This window comes from Trichosurus vulpecula, chromosome 5 (genome assembly GCF_011100635.1).
Source record: "Trichosurus vulpecula isolate mTriVul1 chromosome 5, mTriVul1.pri, whole genome shotgun sequence".
Lineage (NCBI taxonomy): Eukaryota > Metazoa > Chordata > Mammalia > Diprotodontia > Phalangeridae > Trichosurus > Trichosurus vulpecula.
Genome location: NC_050577.1, coordinates 217,774,687 through 217,796,850, shown reverse-complemented (window position 1 = coordinate 217,796,850; position 22,164 = coordinate 217,774,687). Strand labels below are relative to the sequence as shown.

The window sequence follows — 22,164 nt, the reverse complement described above, 5'->3', positions numbered from 1 at the left end:
CTTTCACACCCTGTCCATCTCTTTCCTTGAAGCAGCATCTGGAGGTTTTTCTGGGTAGATGCTTCTGTCTTTGTGGCCTCGACTTCTTTATCTTGTATAAATTATATTTTAGTTTTTCTTATTATCCCCTGCCCTTGTTGAGGAGTTCTCTAGGATCCTGATTTGTTTTTAATGATACGCATATATATACATATTATATATGTGTACATATATATAATATAAAAGTAACCTTTTTTAAATTGGTAGACTGAATTTTTTCTTCCTTATTTTAATGTTGAGATTGATTATAATGTGTCTAAGAATATTGAACCTTGGGTTCTTTCTTGTTGAGAACTTCTGAATTCTTTCCATTTGCACGTTTGAAATTGTTTTTGCTAGTTCTGAAAAGTTCCCATCGATTTTCTAGAATATTGTATTAAAATTATTGCATTTTCTTAAAATTTCTGAAATTGCCACATTGTGATCTATCCTTTGGATCCATCACTTAGTTCTGTATGTTTTCCCACTGACCAGATCAGTGATTTTTCTGCAACTTTTATTTCCTCCAGATGTTCCCTAGTTGGCCATAATTCTCTCTGCTGTAGTAAGTGTTGTTGGTTGGCTGGATTGATTATTTCAGGTTTTCTATTAAATTCTCCATAGCAGTATTTTTTTTGTTATTTCCTACTGATTTTTAAAGTATCTTTTCACTTTTGCTGATTTCTCATAATTTTTAAAAAACTTTTTTCAGACATCCATTTTTTAATTTGACTTTGTAATTGTGTTAGTTTTAATGCTTGAAAATTTCTTTAATTGTCACTTAGACTTTTGAGAATATGTAGCTGGATATCTTGCATTTCCATCTGTATGGAATCTCATATTATAGCTGTTGCTGTTGCTTTATAGTATTTTATAGTATTTTTCGTGGTATTTTTTGTGGTATTTATAGTATCCAGTGCTTTAGCCTCAAAGAAATGGCCAAATAGTTTAATTGCCATCAAGCCAGAATAGGAATTTCTGAATTTTGCACAAAATATTATTATTTTTCTCTCATCTGGTATTTATGTAATTTTTTTAAAAAAATCCCTGCTTCTTCTTTCTCCCTCTAGATTTAAAAGATCTGATGTTAGAAAAATAGCATTAAAAGTCCTGATGGAGCTCTTGAGCCCAAAAGTGGCTCGGTATATAAAAAGAAAAAGGTTGCACCAATTATTTATTGAGGAGTTACCCTGGAGAGCTCAGATGAATGTACATTTGGCATATGCTCATTTCAGCTTATTCAAAATCAAACTCGCAGAGCGTAAGAAGATGAAGGCTTGCAGTTTACAAAATATAATGAGGTATGGAGTATTTTCCACATAAAAATGACTTGTTACCCACATCAACATGGTTTGTGTATATTTTGGGTGTTATGGTAAAACAGCAACCACCGGCACAGCAACAAAAGGACTTCTAGGCTCCCACACCATGAACGAATTCCTTCTCATTTCCCTACCTCACCATGACCTTCACGTCCTAGTCTCTCTGAACCCTCTTGAAAGACATTTTAGATCTATGATCCCATGTGCTCAGGACCTGCTTCTAATGTGAAACTTTGTTGTTATTCTGTTGTTCAGTTGTGTCTGACTCTGTAACCCATGGACCACAGCACTCTAGGCTCTTCTATCCTCCACTATCTTCCAAAGTCTGTCCATGCTCACGTTCACTGCTGCCACGGCACCATCTATCCATCTCATCCTCTGCCGTCCCTCTTTCCTTTTGCTTTCAATCTTTCCCAACATCTGGGTCTTTTCCAATGAGTCCTGTCTTCTCATTGTGTGACTAAATGATTTAAGCTTCAGCATCAGTATTTGACCTTCTGGTGAATAGCTTGAATTGATTTCTTTAAATATTGACTGATTTGATCTCCTTGCTGTCCAAGGGATTCTCAAAAGTCTTCTCCAAGCACCACAATTTGAAAGCATCACTTGTGAGGTGCTCAGCTTTCTTTATAGTCCACCTCTCACAGCCATGCATTGCTACTGGAAAACCTATAGCTTTGACTACAGGGACTTTTGTCAGCCAGGTGATGTCTCTGCTTATTAATATGCTGTCCAGATTTGCCATAGCTTTCCTTCCAAGGAGCAAGTATCTTTTAATTTCATGGCTACAGTTGCCATCTGCAGTGATCTTTGAGCCCAAGAATATAAAATTTGACACTTGCTTCCATTTCTTCTCCCTCTGTATGCCAGGAAGTGATGGGACCAGTTGCCAGGTTCTTAGTTTTTTTGATGTTAAACCTCAGGCCAGCTTTTACTTTCTCCACTTTCATCCTCATCAAGAGGCTTTTTAATTTTTCTTCACTTTCTGCCATCAGAGTGGTAGTATCATCTGCATATTTGAGATTGTTGATACTTTTCCTGGCAACCTTAATTCCAGCTTTTGGTTCATCCAGCCTGGCATTTCACATGCTATACTCTGCATATAAGTTAAATAAATAAGGTGACAACATCTAGCCTTGTCATACTCCTTTCCATCTTAAACCAACCAGTTCCAACTGTTGCTTCTTGATATTCACACAAGTTCCTCAGGAGACAAATAAGATGATCTGGTACTCCCATCCTTTTGAGGACTTGCCACATTTGTTGTGATCCACACAAGCAAAGGCTTTAGTGTAGTCAATGAAGAAAGAAGTAGATGTTTTGCTGCAACTCCCTTGCTTTCTTGCCATCACTTCTTAATCTCTTCTGTTTCTGTTAAGTCTAGACTGTTTTTTGTCTTTTATCATGCCTCGTTTTTGCATGAACTGTTCCCTTGATAGCTCATTTTCATGAAGAGACCGCTTGTCTTTCCCCTTCCATTATTTCTTCCTATTTCTTTGAATTGTTCATTTAAGAAAACCTTCTTATCTGTCTTTGCTCTTCTCTGGCATTCTGCATTCACTTGGGTATTTCTTTCCTTTTCTCCTTTCCCTTTTGCTTTCCTCTTTCCCTTAGCTTTTTTAAAGGCTCATCAGGTGGCCATTTTGCTTTCTTGCTCTTCTTTTTCTCTGGAATATTTTTTGTTGCTGCATTCCTGTACAATATTATGAACCTCTGTCCATAGTTCTTCAGGCACTCCATCTACCAGATCTAATTCCTTTAAATCTATTCAGCACCTTCACTTTATATTCATAAAGGATGTTATTCAGGTCATACCTATATAGAATGATGGTTTTCCCAGATTTCTTCAATTTAAATGTGTATTTTGCGATAAGAAACTCATTATCTGAGCCACAGTCTGCTCCAGGTCTTGTTTTGACTAACTATATAGTGCTTCTCCACGTTGGCCTACAAAGTCTATAATCAATCTGATTTTGATATTGACCATCTGGTGAAGTCCATGTGCAGAGTTGCCTTTTGGGTTGTTGAAAAAGAGCATTTGCTATGACCATTAAGTTATCTTGACAAACCCCTGTTAGTCTCTGCCCCGCTTCATTTTGCATTCCAAGACCAAGCTTGCCTGTTATTCTAAGTATATTTTGGTTTCCTACTTTAGTATTCTAATCCCCTGTGAAGAATGTTACATCTTTTTTGGGGTGTCATTTCTAGAAGATGTCCTAGGTCTTCGTAGAACTGATTAACTTTGTCCTCTTCAGCATCAGTGGTTGGAGCATAGATTTGTATTACTGTGATGTTGACTGGTTTGCCTTGGATTTAAACAAATATCATTCAGGTACTTTTGAGATGATGCTCCAGTACTGCTTTTCTCACCCTTTTATTGACTATGAGGGCTGCTCAGTTTCTTCGAAGGGATTCTTGCCCACAGTAGTATATATAGTGACCACCTGAATACTCATCACCCGTCCTCATCTGTTTAAGTTCACTGCCACCCAAGATGTCAATGTTTAGTCTTACCACCTCCAGTTTGACCATATTTAGTTTGCTCTTGGTTCATAGGTCTTGCATTCCAGGTTCCTATGTAAAATTGATATTTAGAGCCTCAGACTTTCCTTTTGTCACCAGATGGATCCATAGCTGAGCTTCCTTTTGGCTTTGGCCCAGCTGCTTCATTAGTACTGGGGCTACTTGTAATCTCCCCTGCTCTTCCTCAGTAGCATTTTGGACACCTTCCAACCTGAGGGGCACACCTTCTGGTATCATCTTTTTATCATTTTAATACCATCTATGGAATTTTCTTAGCAAAGATACTGGAGTTGCTTGCCATTCCTTTCTCCAGTGGATCACCTTTTGTCAGAACTCTCTACTTTGACCTTTGGTAACCCTGCATGGCATAACTCATTGGTTTCATTGAGCTACGCAAACCCCTCTGCCATGACAAGGAAATGATCCAGGAGGGGCTGGGGTGAAATAAAAACCCATAATTACAAGATAAGAGCACTAAGGACCATCACAAAAGGGCAATTCCTTCACAGATCACTCTACCCCAGGTTTACAGTGACATTTGCTGATTAACCAAATTCATTGCTGCTGTCTTGGTTTTAATCTCCCTCACTGCCACTCATGAACATTTTTGAAATGGAGGTAGACTCACCTTTGACAAGATTTCATTGCATTTGGCTTCTGCTGCCTTTTAATGTGGTTCTTTTATCTCTCCAGCTTCCGAAGTTTAGACCCTGATACATTCTCATTCCACAATTCTGGGACATTGTTAGTACAAGAAAACGTTAATGAGGAATATTACAAAGCAATGCTTGAATTCCTGCTTACAAGCAAAACAGGAAAGACCAACCTCTCAGGTAGATAAAATGATAACATTCTTTAGGATTGCCCTAAGTTTCTGTATTTAATTCAGCTTCATTTATCACTGAATGGTTTGATGTTAGTGTGATGGTCTGAGATGAGTGTGACATTGGGAAGATTGCATAATGCAGGGCCTGGTGATGGGGTCCAGAATGGGAATTTGATTCCAGACATCTGTCTACCTTCACAAAGGCAGTATTGAGGGGAGCATTGTGAATGAAACAAAGAAGGAAGACAGTGGGGATATGAGGACCAGGAAGAGCAGGGGTGTGGATGCTGGGAAGGTCCGAGTTGGATCTATCTGAGCAGGCCCAGCTCCCGTCAGATTATGTATCTGAGCCACAAGGACACAGCTGGCCAGTCTGGGTCAGGTCATTTGATCTTCAGAACTGCCCTGGGGTTCTGCTAAGGTAAAGAGCTAGCGTTGGTTTGGGGAGTCAGACTGGAGTGGGGAGGCGTTAGCTCAGCCTGGTGCCAGTGCTAGAGAGGATGGCAGATCGTGAATTTCTGGGGTACTTTAATCCTTTTGTATCTGTGCACTGCCAGCAAGCCCACCCTCTGGGAAAGCATCTAAAATCTGTGTGTTCCATGCCCCTCCTGGTCTCCAAACCCTGCTGGCTAAGTAGCTTGGGATTTTGGCTCAGGAAACACTCCAACGGCCATTATGGACTGAGATGACTCAGAATTCCCAGGGCTGTGAAAGCTGGCTCCTCTTCTAGTTCCTTCTCAGCCATCCCTTCTCCTTTCTGGTGTGCTTGTGTTAGAGGTCGGGGGCCCATAAGTACAGGAACAGCAGAATTCTTGAGCTCAGAAATGACTGCTCAGTCCTTTTGTGATGGAAATAGCATCTCATATGGTATATGTTGTATAACATCATATAAAGTATGTACCTGTCATCTTGGCAGTTACTACATGAACCTGTTGGTGTAACTGTTTCTGTATTTTGTTTTTTTTTTATTTTTGAGAGCGAAAGTTTAAAAAAAACCAATTTTTAACTTTTACTTATACCCTGTGCTTTTTTGCTATAGTCATGTCACAATATGTATTCCCATTTTTTAATTGTTTTTTTTCAATTAAGCATTAGGGTACTCCTTTTCATTCTTTTTCTTGTGTTTTTGCAGATGCCAAGCTCATTTACAAATGTCTGGTTTCTGCATATGGACTGTAATACACAGAGCTCTGATTACCTTAAAATTTCTCTTTTTCAGAGCTTTGATGAAAACTGAAACCAGCTAGATCATGTTAATGAGCCTAGTTATCTAATACCCAGCTCAGAGACCAGGCTAATGCCCCAGGGAAATCTTCTCTGTGCTTAGACACAATGCTTTGAGGGAAGAGTAGAATGCCCCTCCTTGGGGTATGAAGTGAGGCTGGGATTCTTGCCAGACTCTACTCCTTGTCCCTAGAATGTGGCATATGCCTTCAGCCCCTGTATCTCTGTTCATGCTGCTTTTACTGCCTGGAGAGAATACACTTTGCCATCCATTCAACCTATACAAATTATGTCCATTTTTCAATGCCCAGCTCAAGTTGTCACCGAAACATTTTCCCTGATTGCCTCAGTACAGCTATCTCTCTTTCCACCCAAACTCCTATAGCATTTTTTATTTGTATTGCTTATTTAAACCCTGCCCAGTCATCACTTTATGAAAATGTGGATATGATTGCCTTATAGTACATGCCCATATAAGGTAGATGTGTCTACGTGGCTGTGGTTAATGAGTGGCATGGATGGATATCTAGAATTTGAGACCTGGCCTAATTCTATGCAGGAGGTAGAACCACAAAAAGACAAATAGTGAATAGCAGAATAAACCCATTTATCCAAGCAAAATAGCAAATAGAAATTATGCAGATTAGAATATGCCTAAGAATATGTAAGATCTATATAAGCTGAGAGCAAGATGAGAGCTCCAGTCAGAACACAGGGGCTGCATCTCCCCCAAAGGAAACTCTCCACAGACTCTAGAGGAACAAGCTAGAAATCAGACACAGGTTATATAGCCAGCTTAACCTATATGTCTGCAGCTTCCAAAGTATCTTCTTGGTGAAGTGTCCTCTGCCCATGTGTCCTTTGTATGAGAAACATGCTCACTTCGAGAAAGAACAATACTTGTTGTGAAGCCAAGAAAGTTCATTTTATTTTAGCCAATTATTCTACATTACTAGTGATGGGTACCTCCCAAATAGAGAGTATGCGTTCTTAGACAAATGCAAGCCCTTTTATGCTGTTCCTAATTCCTGTCTCCCATTGGCTAGGCACTTCAGAGTTCCTAAACCCCACCCCCTGATTACATCTTCTCATTTGTACATTTCAGTCCCCCCTTTTATCCTCATATACTTTATTCTTTAAAAGGAAATACCAGTCCAAAATACTTTTAGTCTCTTCCTGGTTTGTCTGCATCAGATAGCATGAGAAAGAATCCCTCTCAATTGCTAAGAGAATTGACAAAAGCCACAAGTTTTGAAGTTTATCAAAGATAAAAAGTCCCATTATTGCAGACACCACTGTCTGGGTTAATGGACCTTATCCTTTGTGAATGACATCTGGCCTGGCAGTTCTTTTGATATATAGGAGAAGGCCTTCTCAGAACAAAGAAAGGTGGTAGATATGCTGATTTTCAGGTGGCCAACACCCCTCCGCCCACCCCCTGCCCTCTACAAGTAGTTCTCTTATGTTAGCCACCAGTATGGCTTCAGATCATGTTTCAATATAATTTCTGTGGAAACAAAATTCAGTCATCCTTTATACTTGTACCTATTGGGTAGATACGTAGCCAGTGTCCCGTTAGCATGATCTGGAGTATACAGAGTGCCCCAACCTCATCTGAAAGCCTGGTTAATCAATGTCATCCGAACCTTTCTAGCACATACTCACTGAGTTTTAGACTCCTGAGGTCTTGTATGCCTCAAAGTACCCCTAGCCAAGGTGAAATTCTTTAGAAATATTTGTTGGCTAAATCTATAAGCCACTAAAAGTTACCCCATGGGGATCTCTGGTGTTTCTTTGTGGCCCCACAGGCCTGTGACTCTGTGGGCCTCTCCATTAGCCACAAAGCCCATATCTCTCACCTGAATCATTCATTGTCTCCTTGAAATGCACCTAAGGCTGATTGACACGGTGAGTCTAGAAGAGATACAGAAGGAAAGTTTCCTCCCCTTTGGTCTTGTTATATGGTATCTGGGGGCAATTGGTGTCCAAAACTATATTTTTAAGGACACTTTCATTCATTTCCCTGATAAATGGTGGGTATCTTTGTAACCCACACTCAGCACAGCACAGACTTGCACAATAATAGGTACCCGCTAAAACAATTGCTGAATGAATGAACACGTTAAAAAATGGAATTGGGATTGGGATGAACTGAAAGGTTTTGAGAAAAACCCCACCAATGTCTCATGGTTTCCTAATTATAGCATAGTATTGAATCTGAATGTTTCAGGGAACATAGTGAGCCTTTTAATACTGATCCTTTTGTCTGTTTGTTTTACCCGTAGATACTGATGAATTTTCTTTTAGCAGCTCCAAAGTGAGTGAAGTGGAAAGCCCCAAGATACTGGCTTCCCCTGAAGTCAACACTGGTATTAAAGATCAAACAGGAAATCTTGAAATCTTGGACCATTTTATGAGAACCTTTGTGCATTGCAGAAGAGCAGTGGTAATGTAGCAAAACTCCTAATCTCATTTACTAATTTATCAAGCATTTTCTTTGCAAAGAGTATTGAAATAACGATGGAATAAGTGTTGTTCAACTTGTTCTTAGCTTTTTTCATGTTTTTGGAAATCTTTCACCGCCCGCCCCCCCCCCCCATATGGCTACAGTGCTGGACTTGAATTCAGGAAGACCTGGGTTCGATCCTGCCCCAGACATCTAGTAGCTGTGTGACCCTGGGTGAGTCACTTAACCATGGCATCATGATAGTCAACAAACATCTAGGACACTGGACTTGAAGTCAAGAAGACTTGGGTTCAAATCCTGCTTCAGACCCTTGATAACTCTCTGACCCTGGGTAAATCATTTACCTTCTCTGTTCTTCAATTTCTTTGTCTGTAAAATGATAGGATTGGACCTGGAGGAATCCAAGTTGACTTTGAGCTCCAGATCAGTAATCCTGTGACATCTCTCAGCCTCAGTTTCTTCATCTGTAAAATAAGGTGATTGGATTCTGAGAGCCAGTTCTAGATCTATGATCCTACCACCAGATTTGAACTGTGTTGCCCAGGAAGCGTAGGGGTTACAAATAGGCATAGAACTCCCTTGTGCATACACAAGATATCTGGGGGAAAGCATTCTCTTTTTTGGTTGTCTACTAGAAATCACATAGGTCAGACTCCATCATGTCATGGAGATGACCCTCCAAAGTTCTGCCAGTGGAAGTCCTTCCCTATCAGATTTGACTAGGCAAGGAAGGATTTCAGTATATACTGATAACAAATTAAGGCTACTCTCAGTGGAACAGCTTAGCCAAGTGTGGAGAGGCTCGTGACTATCAGGCTGGCCACTGAGTAATGAATTCATAGGACATGGCAATGAGTAAGAAGGACAAAATGGCATTGGTTGCCTTGTGGCCCTCTTCTGTAGCAATGATGACATGATGGTGGGAGAAAGGAGAAAGCCCAGAGTTTCTAGATCTCCTTCAAACATGAACTTCACCTCTTGATACTCTAAATGCCAGAATTTTGCCCAGCAAATTAATATGCTAGAGGAACAAAACCATTTTGATGTTGACTTTCTTGCCATAAGTGAAACTATCTGAGGACAATTTCTTTATCGAGTGCATCTGGCATACACTGCTTCTCTGACCTTGGGTGAGTGCTAGATCCTGGGGGGATATGCAGGCCCTGATGAAGCAGTTCCTGACCTCAAGGCCCTTCTGTTTTATGGGAAGTGCAGCATGCTCACTGGTAAGTTATATGAAGAGGGAGTGAGCACAAACACCTGAGGAGATCTGGGAGACTTCGGAGAGTGAGGGCACCCAAGCTGAGCCTTGAAAGAAGATGAGGATTTGGGGAGAGAGAGGTGAAAAGGGAGTACATTCCAGGCATGGAGGATGGTTTGGGCCAGGGGTGGGGAAGCTGCAGCTTCAAGGCCACATATGACCCTCTAGGTCCTTAAGTGCAGCCCTTTGACCAAATCCAAGCTTCTTTGTTTGGTGGAGTCTGTATTCCGTCAAAGGGCTGCACTTGAGGACCTAGAGGGCCCTGTGTGGGCTTGAAGCCACAGGTTCCCCACCCCTTGTTTAGGCAAATTTGAGAGCTGGAGGGTCAAGTTTGGAGAAGAGCTCATTAGTACTGATGGGTGATGGAGAAATGGGAGATCCGAGGTGGGATCACTCCCACCTTCATGACTTTATGAGAACATCTTAATAAGAGCTAACTGGATAGCACTTGTGACATGCTTTATCTCATTTGATGTCTCAACAAACCCATTTGGTAAATTCTACAGGAATGACTTCTTCCCCATTCTAGAGATGAGTAAACTAGGGGTCAAGTGAGATGAAGTGACCTGTCCAGGATCCTACCGGGAATAAAGAGTAGGATTCAAACCCAGCATTCTCTGGACTCACTGTGCTCCTATTTCCTCTGGGTCATGTGACCTGTCTATATATCTTGGAAGTTAAGTGGGTCAATAGACCAAGAAGCCAGATTCTTTGAGGGGTCAGAGTCCTTGGGAGCCAGTGATGGAATGCCTTGAGAGAGGGAAGGGAGTGGTTCTGTATTAAATGAGGCAGGGTTTGAACCTGGGTCCTCCTGACTCCCTCCAGACTCAGCCCTCTATATGCCTCAGAGGAGAAGAGGTTGTGGAGTGAGTGTGGGAGAGGCAGAGGCAGGGTCTGGCTGTGTTACAGAATCATAGAACCTGATGGTTACCAGGGACCTCCCAATATCCATCTCCCTACCACGTGTCCCTCTTCCCTTCCACCTTATGGAACTCCTCTCTTCCTTTAAGATTTGACTCAAGCACCATCTTCTGCAAAAGCGTTTCCTGATCCCACCTGCCAGGGCCTTCCCTTCCTGACCACATTACGTTGAACTTTGTGTCTATTCTCTTTATATTTGTTCTGTATGGACTTCTATGTCCACGTTGTCTTCCCCATTAGAACAGAAGCTCTTTGTGAGTAGGGATGGTGCTACTTCTGTCCTTGTCACCTCAGCCTCTGGCAAGGAGAGGCACATAGGAGGTACTTAACAAATGCTCAGGGACTGAATGACCTTAAAGGTCATCTATTCCAACCTATTCCTAGAAAAGGCTTCTCACTACACCCTACCTAACAAGAGGTCAACCTCCCTCTGCTGGGAGCCTTCCGGGCAGGGAGAACTCACAATGACATAGAACTAAGACATTTGGCCTGAAAAAGAATTTGGCCTCTTTTTGACCAAGGGATGAAACCAAGTGGATTGCCTCTTGTCCGGACCATGATTGACAGCTGAATAGACAACCTTAAGAGCTCATCCAGCATCTAGGATGGACATTGCACACAGACAACGAACAGGAGGAGGAAAAAGAGAGTTGTTTATTGCCTATGTGAACATGGATATATTTCCAGTGATGCTGTGTAGCTACCAGTCATGGAATACTATAGTCTGCATAGAATCGAAATTGAGGACCACCTAATGGGCAGTGGAAAGGTGTTCAGTGGGTGAGTGAGCAGGCTGAAACTTGGTACAAAAGAAGAACTACAGAGAAAGAGTGTGAAAGATGTCAGAACAGTATCTGATGGGAGAAGTAATAAGGGCTGGAGTGCTCATATCCCAAGAAGAAGAGATAGCTAGTAGGCTCAGTTGATTGCAATCTGCATTGTTGGAGGTAATATTCACATTGGTAAGATCAGATCAACTTGAATAATGGTGTTATAGGGAATTCATTACCTTCCGATGCAACCTTTTCCGTTTATGGAGAGTTCCAGTTATTAGGAAGTGTTTCCAGAATCTAATTATCTAATAATTATTTACCATTCCGAGTTCTGACCTTCCACATGGTGATCCTTATAGATAGCTAGTCCAGTCTCCTGTGTCTTCTCACTTTTGGGCCAGGCATCCTTAGTTCCATCAAGTGTTCATGATATGACATGGCCTCCAGCCCTCTTCTCCTTGTTGCTCTTACTTGGGGCAATGAATCTGCAGAATCAATTAGAAAAATGAACTCTGACCTCGGGCAAGTGACCAGCTCTCTCTGTGCCTTCAGCTTGTCACCTGGAGGGTTGGACTAAGTGATCTGTAAGGTCCTTTCCTGATTTTATGGTCAGTAATTTTATATAAGGCATCATGCTGTGTAACTTGGCTGCACCTCTCTCTTCTCTTCTCCTCAAGAGGAGGCTTTTCTTATGCAGGAATACCTTTTAAATTGTAGGCTTAAAGGCTTTCTGTTGAACTCTGGCCTGCCTGGAGAATGAAAAGAAGACAGGAGATCCTCAATGTCTCATCACCCAAACTATGTCAACAAAACCTTTCTTGAAATTAACTTTCACCCATGAGCTGACAATTTATTAAAATATCCTATGTGGCATACACAGAATTTTTGCTGTTTTGGCTCAACTCTGTGATATAACTAACATAGCAATGGTAATGACCATTAATACATTTATAAAACAAGTCCAGGGGAATCTGAGAACACATAAAAATGGAGGAATTGTTAATTACTCTCTGTACTTGAAACTGTGATCTTTACACTTATTTCACTGATCCTCCCATGTTGATCAGGCATGTGCTTAAGTGAACAGATAGTGACAGTGGTTCTGTCAGCTTTTATAGATGTTTTAAAAAAACACCCTGTGGAACTGAGGTCTTAGGTTAAATGACAGACAGTGTGCTTACTTTTTACAGGATTGCTTTAAAAGTCAGTCTAAATAAATGTTTTTTACCTGTTACCTTTTGGAAATTGCATGATTCATAAACTGAGAGATGAAATTAAAAATCAAGTATTCTTCTTATAGATTATTATGATAATATATTATTATCCTTACCCCATTTTCAGAGGAACCTTATGTAAAGAGATCATGACATCCAACAGGTGAACTGGGAGATGGTTATTAATTGTTTAAGAGGATTCTTCTTTTTACAAAAAGAATTTATTGTGGGGTTCCTTTAAATAATAATGGCACTTTATGCTTTTAACTGATATTTATGAAAATTTGATCCCCACACAAGTTTGTTAGGAATATGTGTACTTCTTGGAAAGAGGCATAACCATTGGGAAAAACCTTGGTGTAGGATCTTATAGAGCTGAGCAGGCTACCTGACCTACCCTTCTCATTTCATACATGGGGAACCTGAGGCCCAGAGAGGGTAAGGCTCAGTGTTACATAGGGAGCAAGTGATAAGGCTGATAGTTGAACCAAGGTCCTTGGACACCAAAGTCAGCATCCTTTATGCCGGAGTACATCACTTCTCTCTGCCCAAAGGATGAATTCACACGTCTTTAAATGAAACAGATCACCATTGTTTATGTAGAGTGGTCTATTCTACAGACTACAGATTTTGTAGGATCCTAGTTCTAGACTCTGAGGCTGTCCATCTACTCTAAACACCTTATCTGACAGAAGAAACTGAGACTCAATTTCTTTACATTGATATTTTATTGAAGAAAGTATTTGTTTCAGTTTGTAAGACTTTCGGAAGCAAGGAAAGACTCTACTGTCTGCTTGGGTTAGATTTCCAAAGATTCACCAAAGTGAGCTATTGCTTTAATTTTCTATTTTGCTTTTGGGTGTGGAAGCAGGTCTGAAATCTCCAGAAATGTGGACAAGAGAGCCCTTTCTGACTGAAGTCATGAGCAATTTCATCTTCATCATTATTGGGCTATACCTGTCATTTCATCAGGGTGAGAGACTCCTGGGGTGGAGGATACAGGATCACAGACATTGACCTGGAATGATTTTTGGAAGTCATCAAGGCTGACATCCCTATGTTAATAGATGAGGAGAAGCTTTTTTTCTTCAAAGTACCACCATTTAATGAATTATCACAGTAAGGAAAGAAGCAACAAAATCTCTCCCCCTTAAAACTGGGGCACACTGTCCTACAAATATACCTAGGAACAGTGGGGAGAGTGGACACACATCGAGGTCCCAATCAGAGAAGAACATATGTAACAAACATTTGTGGCCATAGGGTATCAGGACCACAGAGACCCCAATGTCTTGTCTCTGTTCAACAGTGCTCTGCCTTATACCACTCCACCAAATGCTCTGGAAACTTTTCCAGGTGTAGTTTCCCTCACACCTAACTTCTGGCTAAAATCCTCAATGAATGCATTGCTGTGCTCTTTTAATCAGCTTGTTTAAAAAGAGTAAGAATCCTTGTCTAAGGGCCAGTAAAATGTTCTCCAGTTGGTGCAGACCTAAGGTTTTGCCTTGGAGGCTTGTGCATTCCCCACTAGTAGATTCTCAGTTCCAGACACCAAATTCTCAGGAATCAGAGAGTTGGATTCCCTCTCCCAGTGAGCTCATATCCTGGATGGCAAAAGGCTTGGTCTCTTTAGTGGGAAAACTCACCCTAGTTTATGGGGATTGTAAGGAGGGTTAAATGACTGGCTCAATGTGAGGGTGTCAGTAAATGATAGTGACACCATTTAAATCATGATCCTTTGACTCCAGATCCAACAATCTTTCCAATGTGGCACACTTCTTCTAAATATTTTTTATATTTTATTTTTTCCAATTACAGGTAAAAATAATTTTTAACATTTATTTTTTAAAAATTTGAATTCCAGATTTTCTCCTTCCCATCCTCCCTCCCCTTTTCCTTTTCTTGAGAAGGCAAGCAGTTTGACATAGGTTACACATGTGCAATCATGCAAAATATATTCCATATTAGTCATGTTGTGAAAGAAAACACAGACCAAAAAAAAAAACCCACCAGAAAGATTGTGCTTTGATCTGCACTCAGACACCATCAGTTCTTTCTCTGGAGATAGATAGCATTTTTTTTTTTAAATCACGAGTCCTTCAGAATTGTCTTGGATCATTGTATTGCTGAGAATAGCTGAGTCATTCACAGCTGATCATCATACAGTGTTGCTTTTACTGTATATAATGTCCTCCTGGTTCTGCTCACTTCACTCTGCATCAGTTCATGTAAGTCTTTCCAGGTTTCTCTGAAAACATCCTGCTCCTCATTTCTTATAGCACAAGAGTAGTCCATCACAAGCATGTACCACAACTTGTTCAGCCATCCCCCAACTGATGGGCATCCTCTCTGTTTCCAGTTCTTTGCCACCACAAAAGAGCTGCTATAAATATTTTTGTTCGTGTATGCCCTTTTCCTTTTCCTTTGATCTCTTTAAGACACAGACCTAGTAGTGGCATTTCTGGGTCAAAGGGTATACACAGTTTTATAGCCCTTTCGGCTAAGTTCCAAATTGTTCTCCAGAATGGTTGGATCAGTTCCCAACTCCACCAATGATGCGTTGTTGTTGTTATTCAGTTGTGTGACCCCATGGGCCAGAGCATGCCAATGCTGCCCTTGGGGTTTTCTTGGCAAAGATATTGGAGTGGTTTACCATTTCTTTCTCCAGTGGACTAAGGCAAACAGAGTTTAAGTGATTTGGCCCAGGATCACACAGCTATTGTCTGAGGCTGGATTTGAGCTCAAGTCTTCCTGACTCCAGGCCCAGAAATCTGTTCAGTGGTATACCTCTAGCATTAGTGCCTTAGTGTCCCAATTTTTCCACATCCCCTCCAACATTTGTCAATTTCCTTTTCTGTCATATCAGTCAATCTGGTGGATGTGAGGTGGTACCTCAGAATTTATACCACTATTTTCAGTGAGAGAATTTATATCACACACATATTTAGTTTTCCTCAGCCTGATTTTTATTTGGTCTTGAAACACTTTGCCTTTTTTTTCTGCAGAATGTGCTTTGATGTTGGACAGTTTTTTTTTTAAATATAGGCTTTGCATTTTGACAGTAACTATGGGTAAGTGATATATGAGTGTTAGAAAAAAAATTATGGTGCCTGAAAAACTATTACTTGTTAAAAGTATTTCAGTTTCTTAGCACTACATTTAGTTAGAGCTTCCATAGTTTTGCATCATGCAAAGATGTGTGTTAGGTACATATTAGGCATATGTTAGAAATAATTTCTTTGATAGTCTTTTCACATAGTTCCTTTACATTTCTAAAGAATGTTCCTGTGATTTCATATTAGCTGGATTAGGCAGTGAATGAAATGTTACCAGCAGTCTCTAAAGGTGCACATGTATTTTAATAACTCAGTGAAGAGAGATGTTTTTCGTATCTATCTTTTGGAAACGTAAGTCTATGTTGCATATCGCTTGTGTGGTAGGTTCTTGCTCATCGTGGTGGTAACTGGACTTTACTTCAGAACACCTCCCGGATTCTTTGGAACTACGCTTTGGAAGTACAGATGCTCTTTACACAGGCAAATGCTTTTTCCAGAACATTTCCCCTCAGCAAGGATGCCATTTTGTGCACGTTTGTGTTGCCATTTTATTTGACAGCAGAAGCGCTCCTTGACATGCTGCTAGACCTGCAGAACAGCAAATCTCTTAAGGTAAAGTCATTTGGGTAGAGAGAGTCTTTCTACTGTATCTTCCACTAGAAACTGCTTCTCAGGAAGGCAGATGGTGGGTGAGTGATGCAGCAAGGATCACAGGAACTTGTGGGCTCAGAGTGACTTATACAGGAGCATCAACAACCCAAGATGCATTGGCTTGAGCCAGTAATGTAGCTTTTGTACGGAGAAGACAATGTCAAATATGACCAGATTCTGGCCTTAAACAGGTGTGTGTTATCATATTTAGCAACAGCAGAATTGAATGATGTTGCACTCATTTAAAGTCCTTTCAAGAATTCACAGCTTGGGAAAAATAGAAATTAATTCTTCTTGTGTTTATATTGTAGTCCATCTGCTTCTCATAATTATGTTGAACATGATACTTAGCTTTTACTGAAGCAAATTTAGATTATGTTAGCATTAGAACTCAACTGTTAATGCATTTGCAAAGAAATCAGTGCCGCTCTACTGTCACACCTTTGGTGAGTTCTGATTGAGCTAATTATCTGTGCTCATCCTAGTCATATTTATATCAAAGTGTGTGATGTAGGACTAAGAGTCTGAAGCTGAGATTTGAGGGAAAAGAAACCTTGGCTCTCACTTGCTAAAGTAAGTCCAAGCCTGGAAGAACCAGGTAACTCTTATTTTATCCAAGCACAGAGTTGGAAAGCATAATAAATTTGGAAAATAAAATAGATTTTGTCTAAACACTTATGTCTCTTTTTAGTGACTGATCAGAGGGTGAGCAAGTGGTGAGAGTAGCTGCTCCTCTGCCCCTAACCAATGAGAATTCTGAGAGAAAGGGACCATGTCATCCTAGGCTTCATTAGAGCCAGAAAGGGGAATTCTGGGCGCAGTCAGCCACGCTTGAGACCTTAGGAGAGCAAATTTCCTAAAGCTCGGATAAAAGATGACCTTATAGTCGGAGACCCCAGAAGGATCCAGAGGCTCTTCAGAGCAGGGTTTTCATGTTGGGATTGAGAATTGTCTTGATGAGGAAGAAGAAGAGAAACATCTAAAGGAGATAGATGTGGTGGGGGTGCAGGTGCCATGGGAGTGAAAGGGCACATTTGCAAATAAATAATGCATTTAATTGGAAGTAGAGGCATGTAGCAAAGAGAGAGCCCAAAAACAAAACAAAACAAAACCTAGTACAGACCTGCAAGAATCTTGTAAGGGTAAATCCTATGAGGAGGTGAGGTTCAGAGGAGTGATATAAGTTACACAGGAAGGATATTTTGAGCCATGTTTGGGACACAAAGGGGCAGGGTTATGATTCCAGCTTGCTTCTGTATCCTCTATCGGGAAGAAGCCTCTTAAGATTGGAAGGGGTGGGTAAGAGGGCTTTGGAACCAAAGATAAATGCAGAGATGGAGGAAGGCACTTTGGAACTCCAAATCAGTTCACGTCTCATGGCCAGGGCGAACTCCACCTGAAGGTATTGAATGAAGTGGCCCAAGTGTTCATCAGGAGGAATGGGAAGAGGGACCAGACATTCCTGGAGGGCCTCCTGTGTTCCAGGAGATGTGTGAAGGGTTTTACAAACATTATGGCATTTTATCTTCACAACAGCCCTGTGATAATTATTCCCATTTTGCAGATAAGGAAACTGAGGCAACTGTAGCTGCATAAGTATCCCTGAGACATGATAGGATTCTCCTCTTGACTTTTTGTGCAAAAGAAAAAGGACAGCTAAAGGGAGCCCAGGGGAGGGTATAGTGTATGTTCATTAGATCTACTTGTGTGAAGAAATCCAAGGACGAGAAGGAGTAGGCATGGTGAACACCTTTTGGATAAGGATCAGTCGAGGCAGAAACAGAGGGGTGAGACCCGGAGACATGGTAGGGTGAAGTGATGGGAGAAGTCAGTTATCCACTCATTTGCTGCAGCTCTCTCTACACAAAGCAGAGCAGCAAGCACGTTCTTGGCTCACTTTCATGATCATTTCATCCTTCCAAAGGTCCAGGAACCTGTCAAGGGAAACCCCCTTCTGGATCTGATTCCCCCCAATGATAGGGAATATAGTGGAACAGCATTGGGTCTGGAATCAGGGGGCGTGGTTTCAAATTCCAGTGCCCTTTGGGAGACTAGACAAATAACTTACAACTTAAAGCCTCCATTTCCTCGTTTTTAAAATGAAGGAGTTGACTTAAGACTTTGAAGACTTTCCAGCTCTAAATCTATCAAACTGGTGGCTGGTGTGGGAAATATCAGAAACCTTGGTAGGAAATGATTACTTTACCTTAGAGTTTGGTGATGGAGAATTACTAGGAATTACTTGGCATAAACCTTAGATTTTGGTAGAACAGATTTCAAGGGGTTCCAAGGGAGGATAGGTAGAATTCCATGGATTAAAATTCTATAGGAGTAGAATTCTACAAGCATAGCCTAGAAGGGCCGGGGAGTTATAAAGAATGAAATTCTTAAGTTATAAATCAGTTTCAATGAGTGCAAAGGGCCACTGTCTTAAAGAGACTTGGGTAGGTGCACAAGGAAATTTTCAACTAGCTAAAATTTTTAAAATGCTTGAATAGATGATGGAAGCAGAGAATAACACAGACACGTGGTCACAAGATCTTGGCAAGGTAGAGTCAAAGAGAGTGAAATTCAATAGGAACAAATGTAGCGGCTTATACTTAGGGAGCTGCCTGGGTGACAGTCAGCATGAAGATTGGTGGCTTCCATTAAGAGGTGAGGCCACTGGACCTGGAATTCTGCATTCTGTACTTTGTGGGCTGCTTAGCAATGGGGTTTATGGATTCTTTTACCAATGCAGAATGGCATCAACTCTGCAGCTTAATGTCTTAGAGAATTCCCAGGGTCACTCAGCTAATAGATGTCAGAAACAGGAGTTGAACACAGGCCTTCCAGACTTCAAGACCAGTTCTCTAGCTAGCATGCCACATCTGCCTCATAACAACAACAATAAATAATAATGATAATGTGTCAATATGTCTAGGATCTGTCATTTTTGACAACATGGAAACTCCCTCCACCAATCATCTGTAATTGAGGGGTCCCACTGGAGGCCTGCTCCAACCAGATTAAATTGGAGAAATGTTTAACTAGCGAGATAAAAATAAAATACAGTATAGATGAGGTTAATTAGTGGTTTTTGAAGCCCACGAGGATCCCTTTCTAGTTCATTTTGGTACCTTGGAGAGCTGCCTGAAGCTCAGAGAAGCTGTGACTTGCCCATGGTCAAGCATTGTAATTGCTCTAGGTGTAGTTGTCAGTAAGCATTTATTAAGCCCCTGCTGTGTGCTAGACACCATACTATGTGCTAGGGATACAAATAAAGGCAAAAACATAGTCCCTGCTTAGGGTGACAATATTCAAATAATTGTGTATGTTGTATGTGTGTGTCTATGTGTGTGCACATATACACGTATATGTATAAAAATCGATAAACACATATATTTGCCTTTATTTGTATAACCAGCATATGTGTGTGTATATATGTATATATACTTATGTATATATATGCATATATACATACACATGGAGGCAGCTACATATGGAGGCTCAGTGGATAGAGTGCTGGCCTTGGAGTCAGGAAGACCTGAGTCCAAATCTGGCTTCAGACACTTACTAGCTGTGTGACTCTGAGCAAGTCACTAACCTCTGTTTGCCTTAATCCACTGGAGAAGGAAACGGCAAGCCATTCCAGTATCTTTGCCAGGAAAATCCCATGGACAGTATTGGTGCATTACAAGGTCATGAAGAGTCGGACAGAACTGAATAACACCACATACGTATACATATACTTATATACCTACATATATAAACATAAAATATATTATAGTAAATATATATGTATATAGAGAAAATAAATTGGAGATAACCTCAGAGGGGAGGCATCAGCATCAAGGAAGACGAGGAAAGTCTTCTTGACTAAGGTACTATTTAACTACTTTGTTTTTACCTTGTATCTCAAGTCAGGCAGTGAGGCAGGTAGTGCAATGGTTAGAGTATGGGCCTTGGAGTTAAAGAGACCTGAGTTGGAATCCTGACTCTGAAACTTATTAGATGCGTGACTAATCCTGGACAGGTCCCTTAAATCTCCCTGTGTTTGAGTTTCCTTGTCTATAAAACAGTAGTAATAATAGCGTCCATTTCACAGGATTATCATGAGTGGGAAAGTTGTTAACATATGTGAAGAGCATTGCATGCCGTAGCGTACCGTATAAATTCTGTCTGTTATTATTATAATGATTGCTACTGTCATTTCCCCCATTAGAATGGAAGCGCCTTGTGAGCAGGCATTGCTTTGCACAGTGCCTGGCTGGATCAAGGCCTTGATAAATAGTTGTGCATGGATCGATTGATCTAGGTTATTATTACTTCTTGGATGCACTTAAGGTTAGTGAGTTTTGGGGGTGTCGTCTGAAAGAAAATACACCTTGGCGCCAAATCCTGAATAGTCGCGTGTTTGATCTCGATACACAACTCATTGATCATTTGCAGATTTTGGATGATGATAAAGATTTCGGTGTTCCAAGCGCTTACGGGAACATCGAAGATGACGATGGTGGCTTTAATCTGACATTTGAAGATCCTTTTGATGACATGAATTTGATTGACTTGAAGTATATTTCTGACTTCATCTTTAAAACTTTGGAAATTTTGTACAGAGTGGGAAAATGGGAAACACTAGCGCATATTGCTCTCCATTTTAATGAAATTACACAGTAAGTAATACTGAATGGAGGGTTGACCTACAGAGCCTGCATCCAATACAAATGGCCTGTGTTAGTTGACACTCTTAACTGCTATGGTTCTAACGCCCTGTTTTGTTCTGGCAGTGAGAGGTTTACCGAGCAAGTGACACCATTATTAGTCTATGCACAGAGGAAGCTTCTAGAGAAAATCCAGAAGTTTAGCGGCCAAGAGATGATCGATCTAGAAAATGAGATTGAGGACAAGGTGAGGGGTGTGTGTGTGTGTGTGTGTGTGTGTGTGTGTGTGTGTGTGTATGTATATCTACCTGTCTGTCTGTCTGTCTGTCTAGCTAGCTAGCTACCCACCCACATGCTCATCTTGAAACAGAAAACATCTGTATGAATATGTTCCATTCTTCCTTTAGCCTTTTTGTAGCATTTCCCAAAATGGGCACAGATGGGTTACTGTGAGTATCCAGAAGGAAAAACTTCACAGAAAAGTTTTCACCACAGTTGGCTATATTAGCTTGTATCATCATTTCATATACACTGGGACCTCTGTTTCAAGTCCTCGGAAATGATGCCCTCATTTTGACAGGCTTTCCTCCACCCTTTCTATTTTCAAATCCTTATGATTCCAGGCTTTGGACTTCATGATGGTAGAGAGTAGATGGCCCCAAATTAAGCACAGAGGAAGTTAATTCTGAAAAACATCGTCAAGGGAAATTGAAATTGCGCTAAATTGTCCTAAATGACAAATGGGACGGGAGAACCATCCCACATGTTCTGTGATTGCAAAGTAACAAGAAATAGCCTGCATCTCCTAAATGTTTCAAATTAGATAAATTTAGGAGAGTGAATTACACAATATTGGAAAACTATCCTCTAATTGCCATATGTAATTTGTATAATGCTCTCCTCCAGCTGTACTCTACAAAACGAATATGAAAAATGCTGTCGTTTGTTTGGGAGAGTTGATCATGATTGAATGCTGCCATCCTGGCTACTATATTAAGCATCATGTTTTGCTTCTTTATTTTGACAAGTGCAAATAAGAGAAAAATTCAAGGAAGACTAGAAATGGATGATTAAGTAATAAACATTCTTCTTCTTCTTTTAAAGATAAACCTCCGCAATGTCGTTGGAAAACAGCCCCATCCTGCTTTTCGGCCTAATGAAGGAGGGTGGCATGGAGGCTTTGTTGACTTTGATCAGGATGCAGGTCATTCAGGTAGGGATGCTCTGTTTGCTGATTCTTACATAAGGCTCACCTTTCTCCTCCA

At 40.8% G+C, this 22,164-nt stretch overlaps 1 protein-coding gene across 1 annotated transcript in view; it reads left to right on the top strand.

Annotated features, from left to right (window-relative positions):
- The window catches only part of CFAP54 (cilia and flagella associated protein 54), a 303,572-nt gene that overhangs the window by 126,201 nt on the left and 155,207 nt on the right, over positions 1-22,164 (top strand). The window contains exons 35-41 of the mRNA XM_036760711.1: positions 1,089-1,319; positions 4,557-4,696; positions 8,199-8,359; positions 15,990-16,217; positions 20,688-20,911; positions 21,026-21,146; positions 22,004-22,112. Coding sequence (XP_036616606.1) covers positions 1,089-1,319; positions 4,557-4,696; positions 8,199-8,359; positions 15,990-16,217; positions 20,688-20,911; positions 21,026-21,146; positions 22,004-22,112 — 1,214 coding nt within the window. The remainder of the gene's footprint in view (positions 1-1,088; positions 1,320-4,556; positions 4,697-8,198; positions 8,360-15,989; positions 16,218-20,687; positions 20,912-21,025; positions 21,147-22,003; positions 22,113-22,164) is intronic.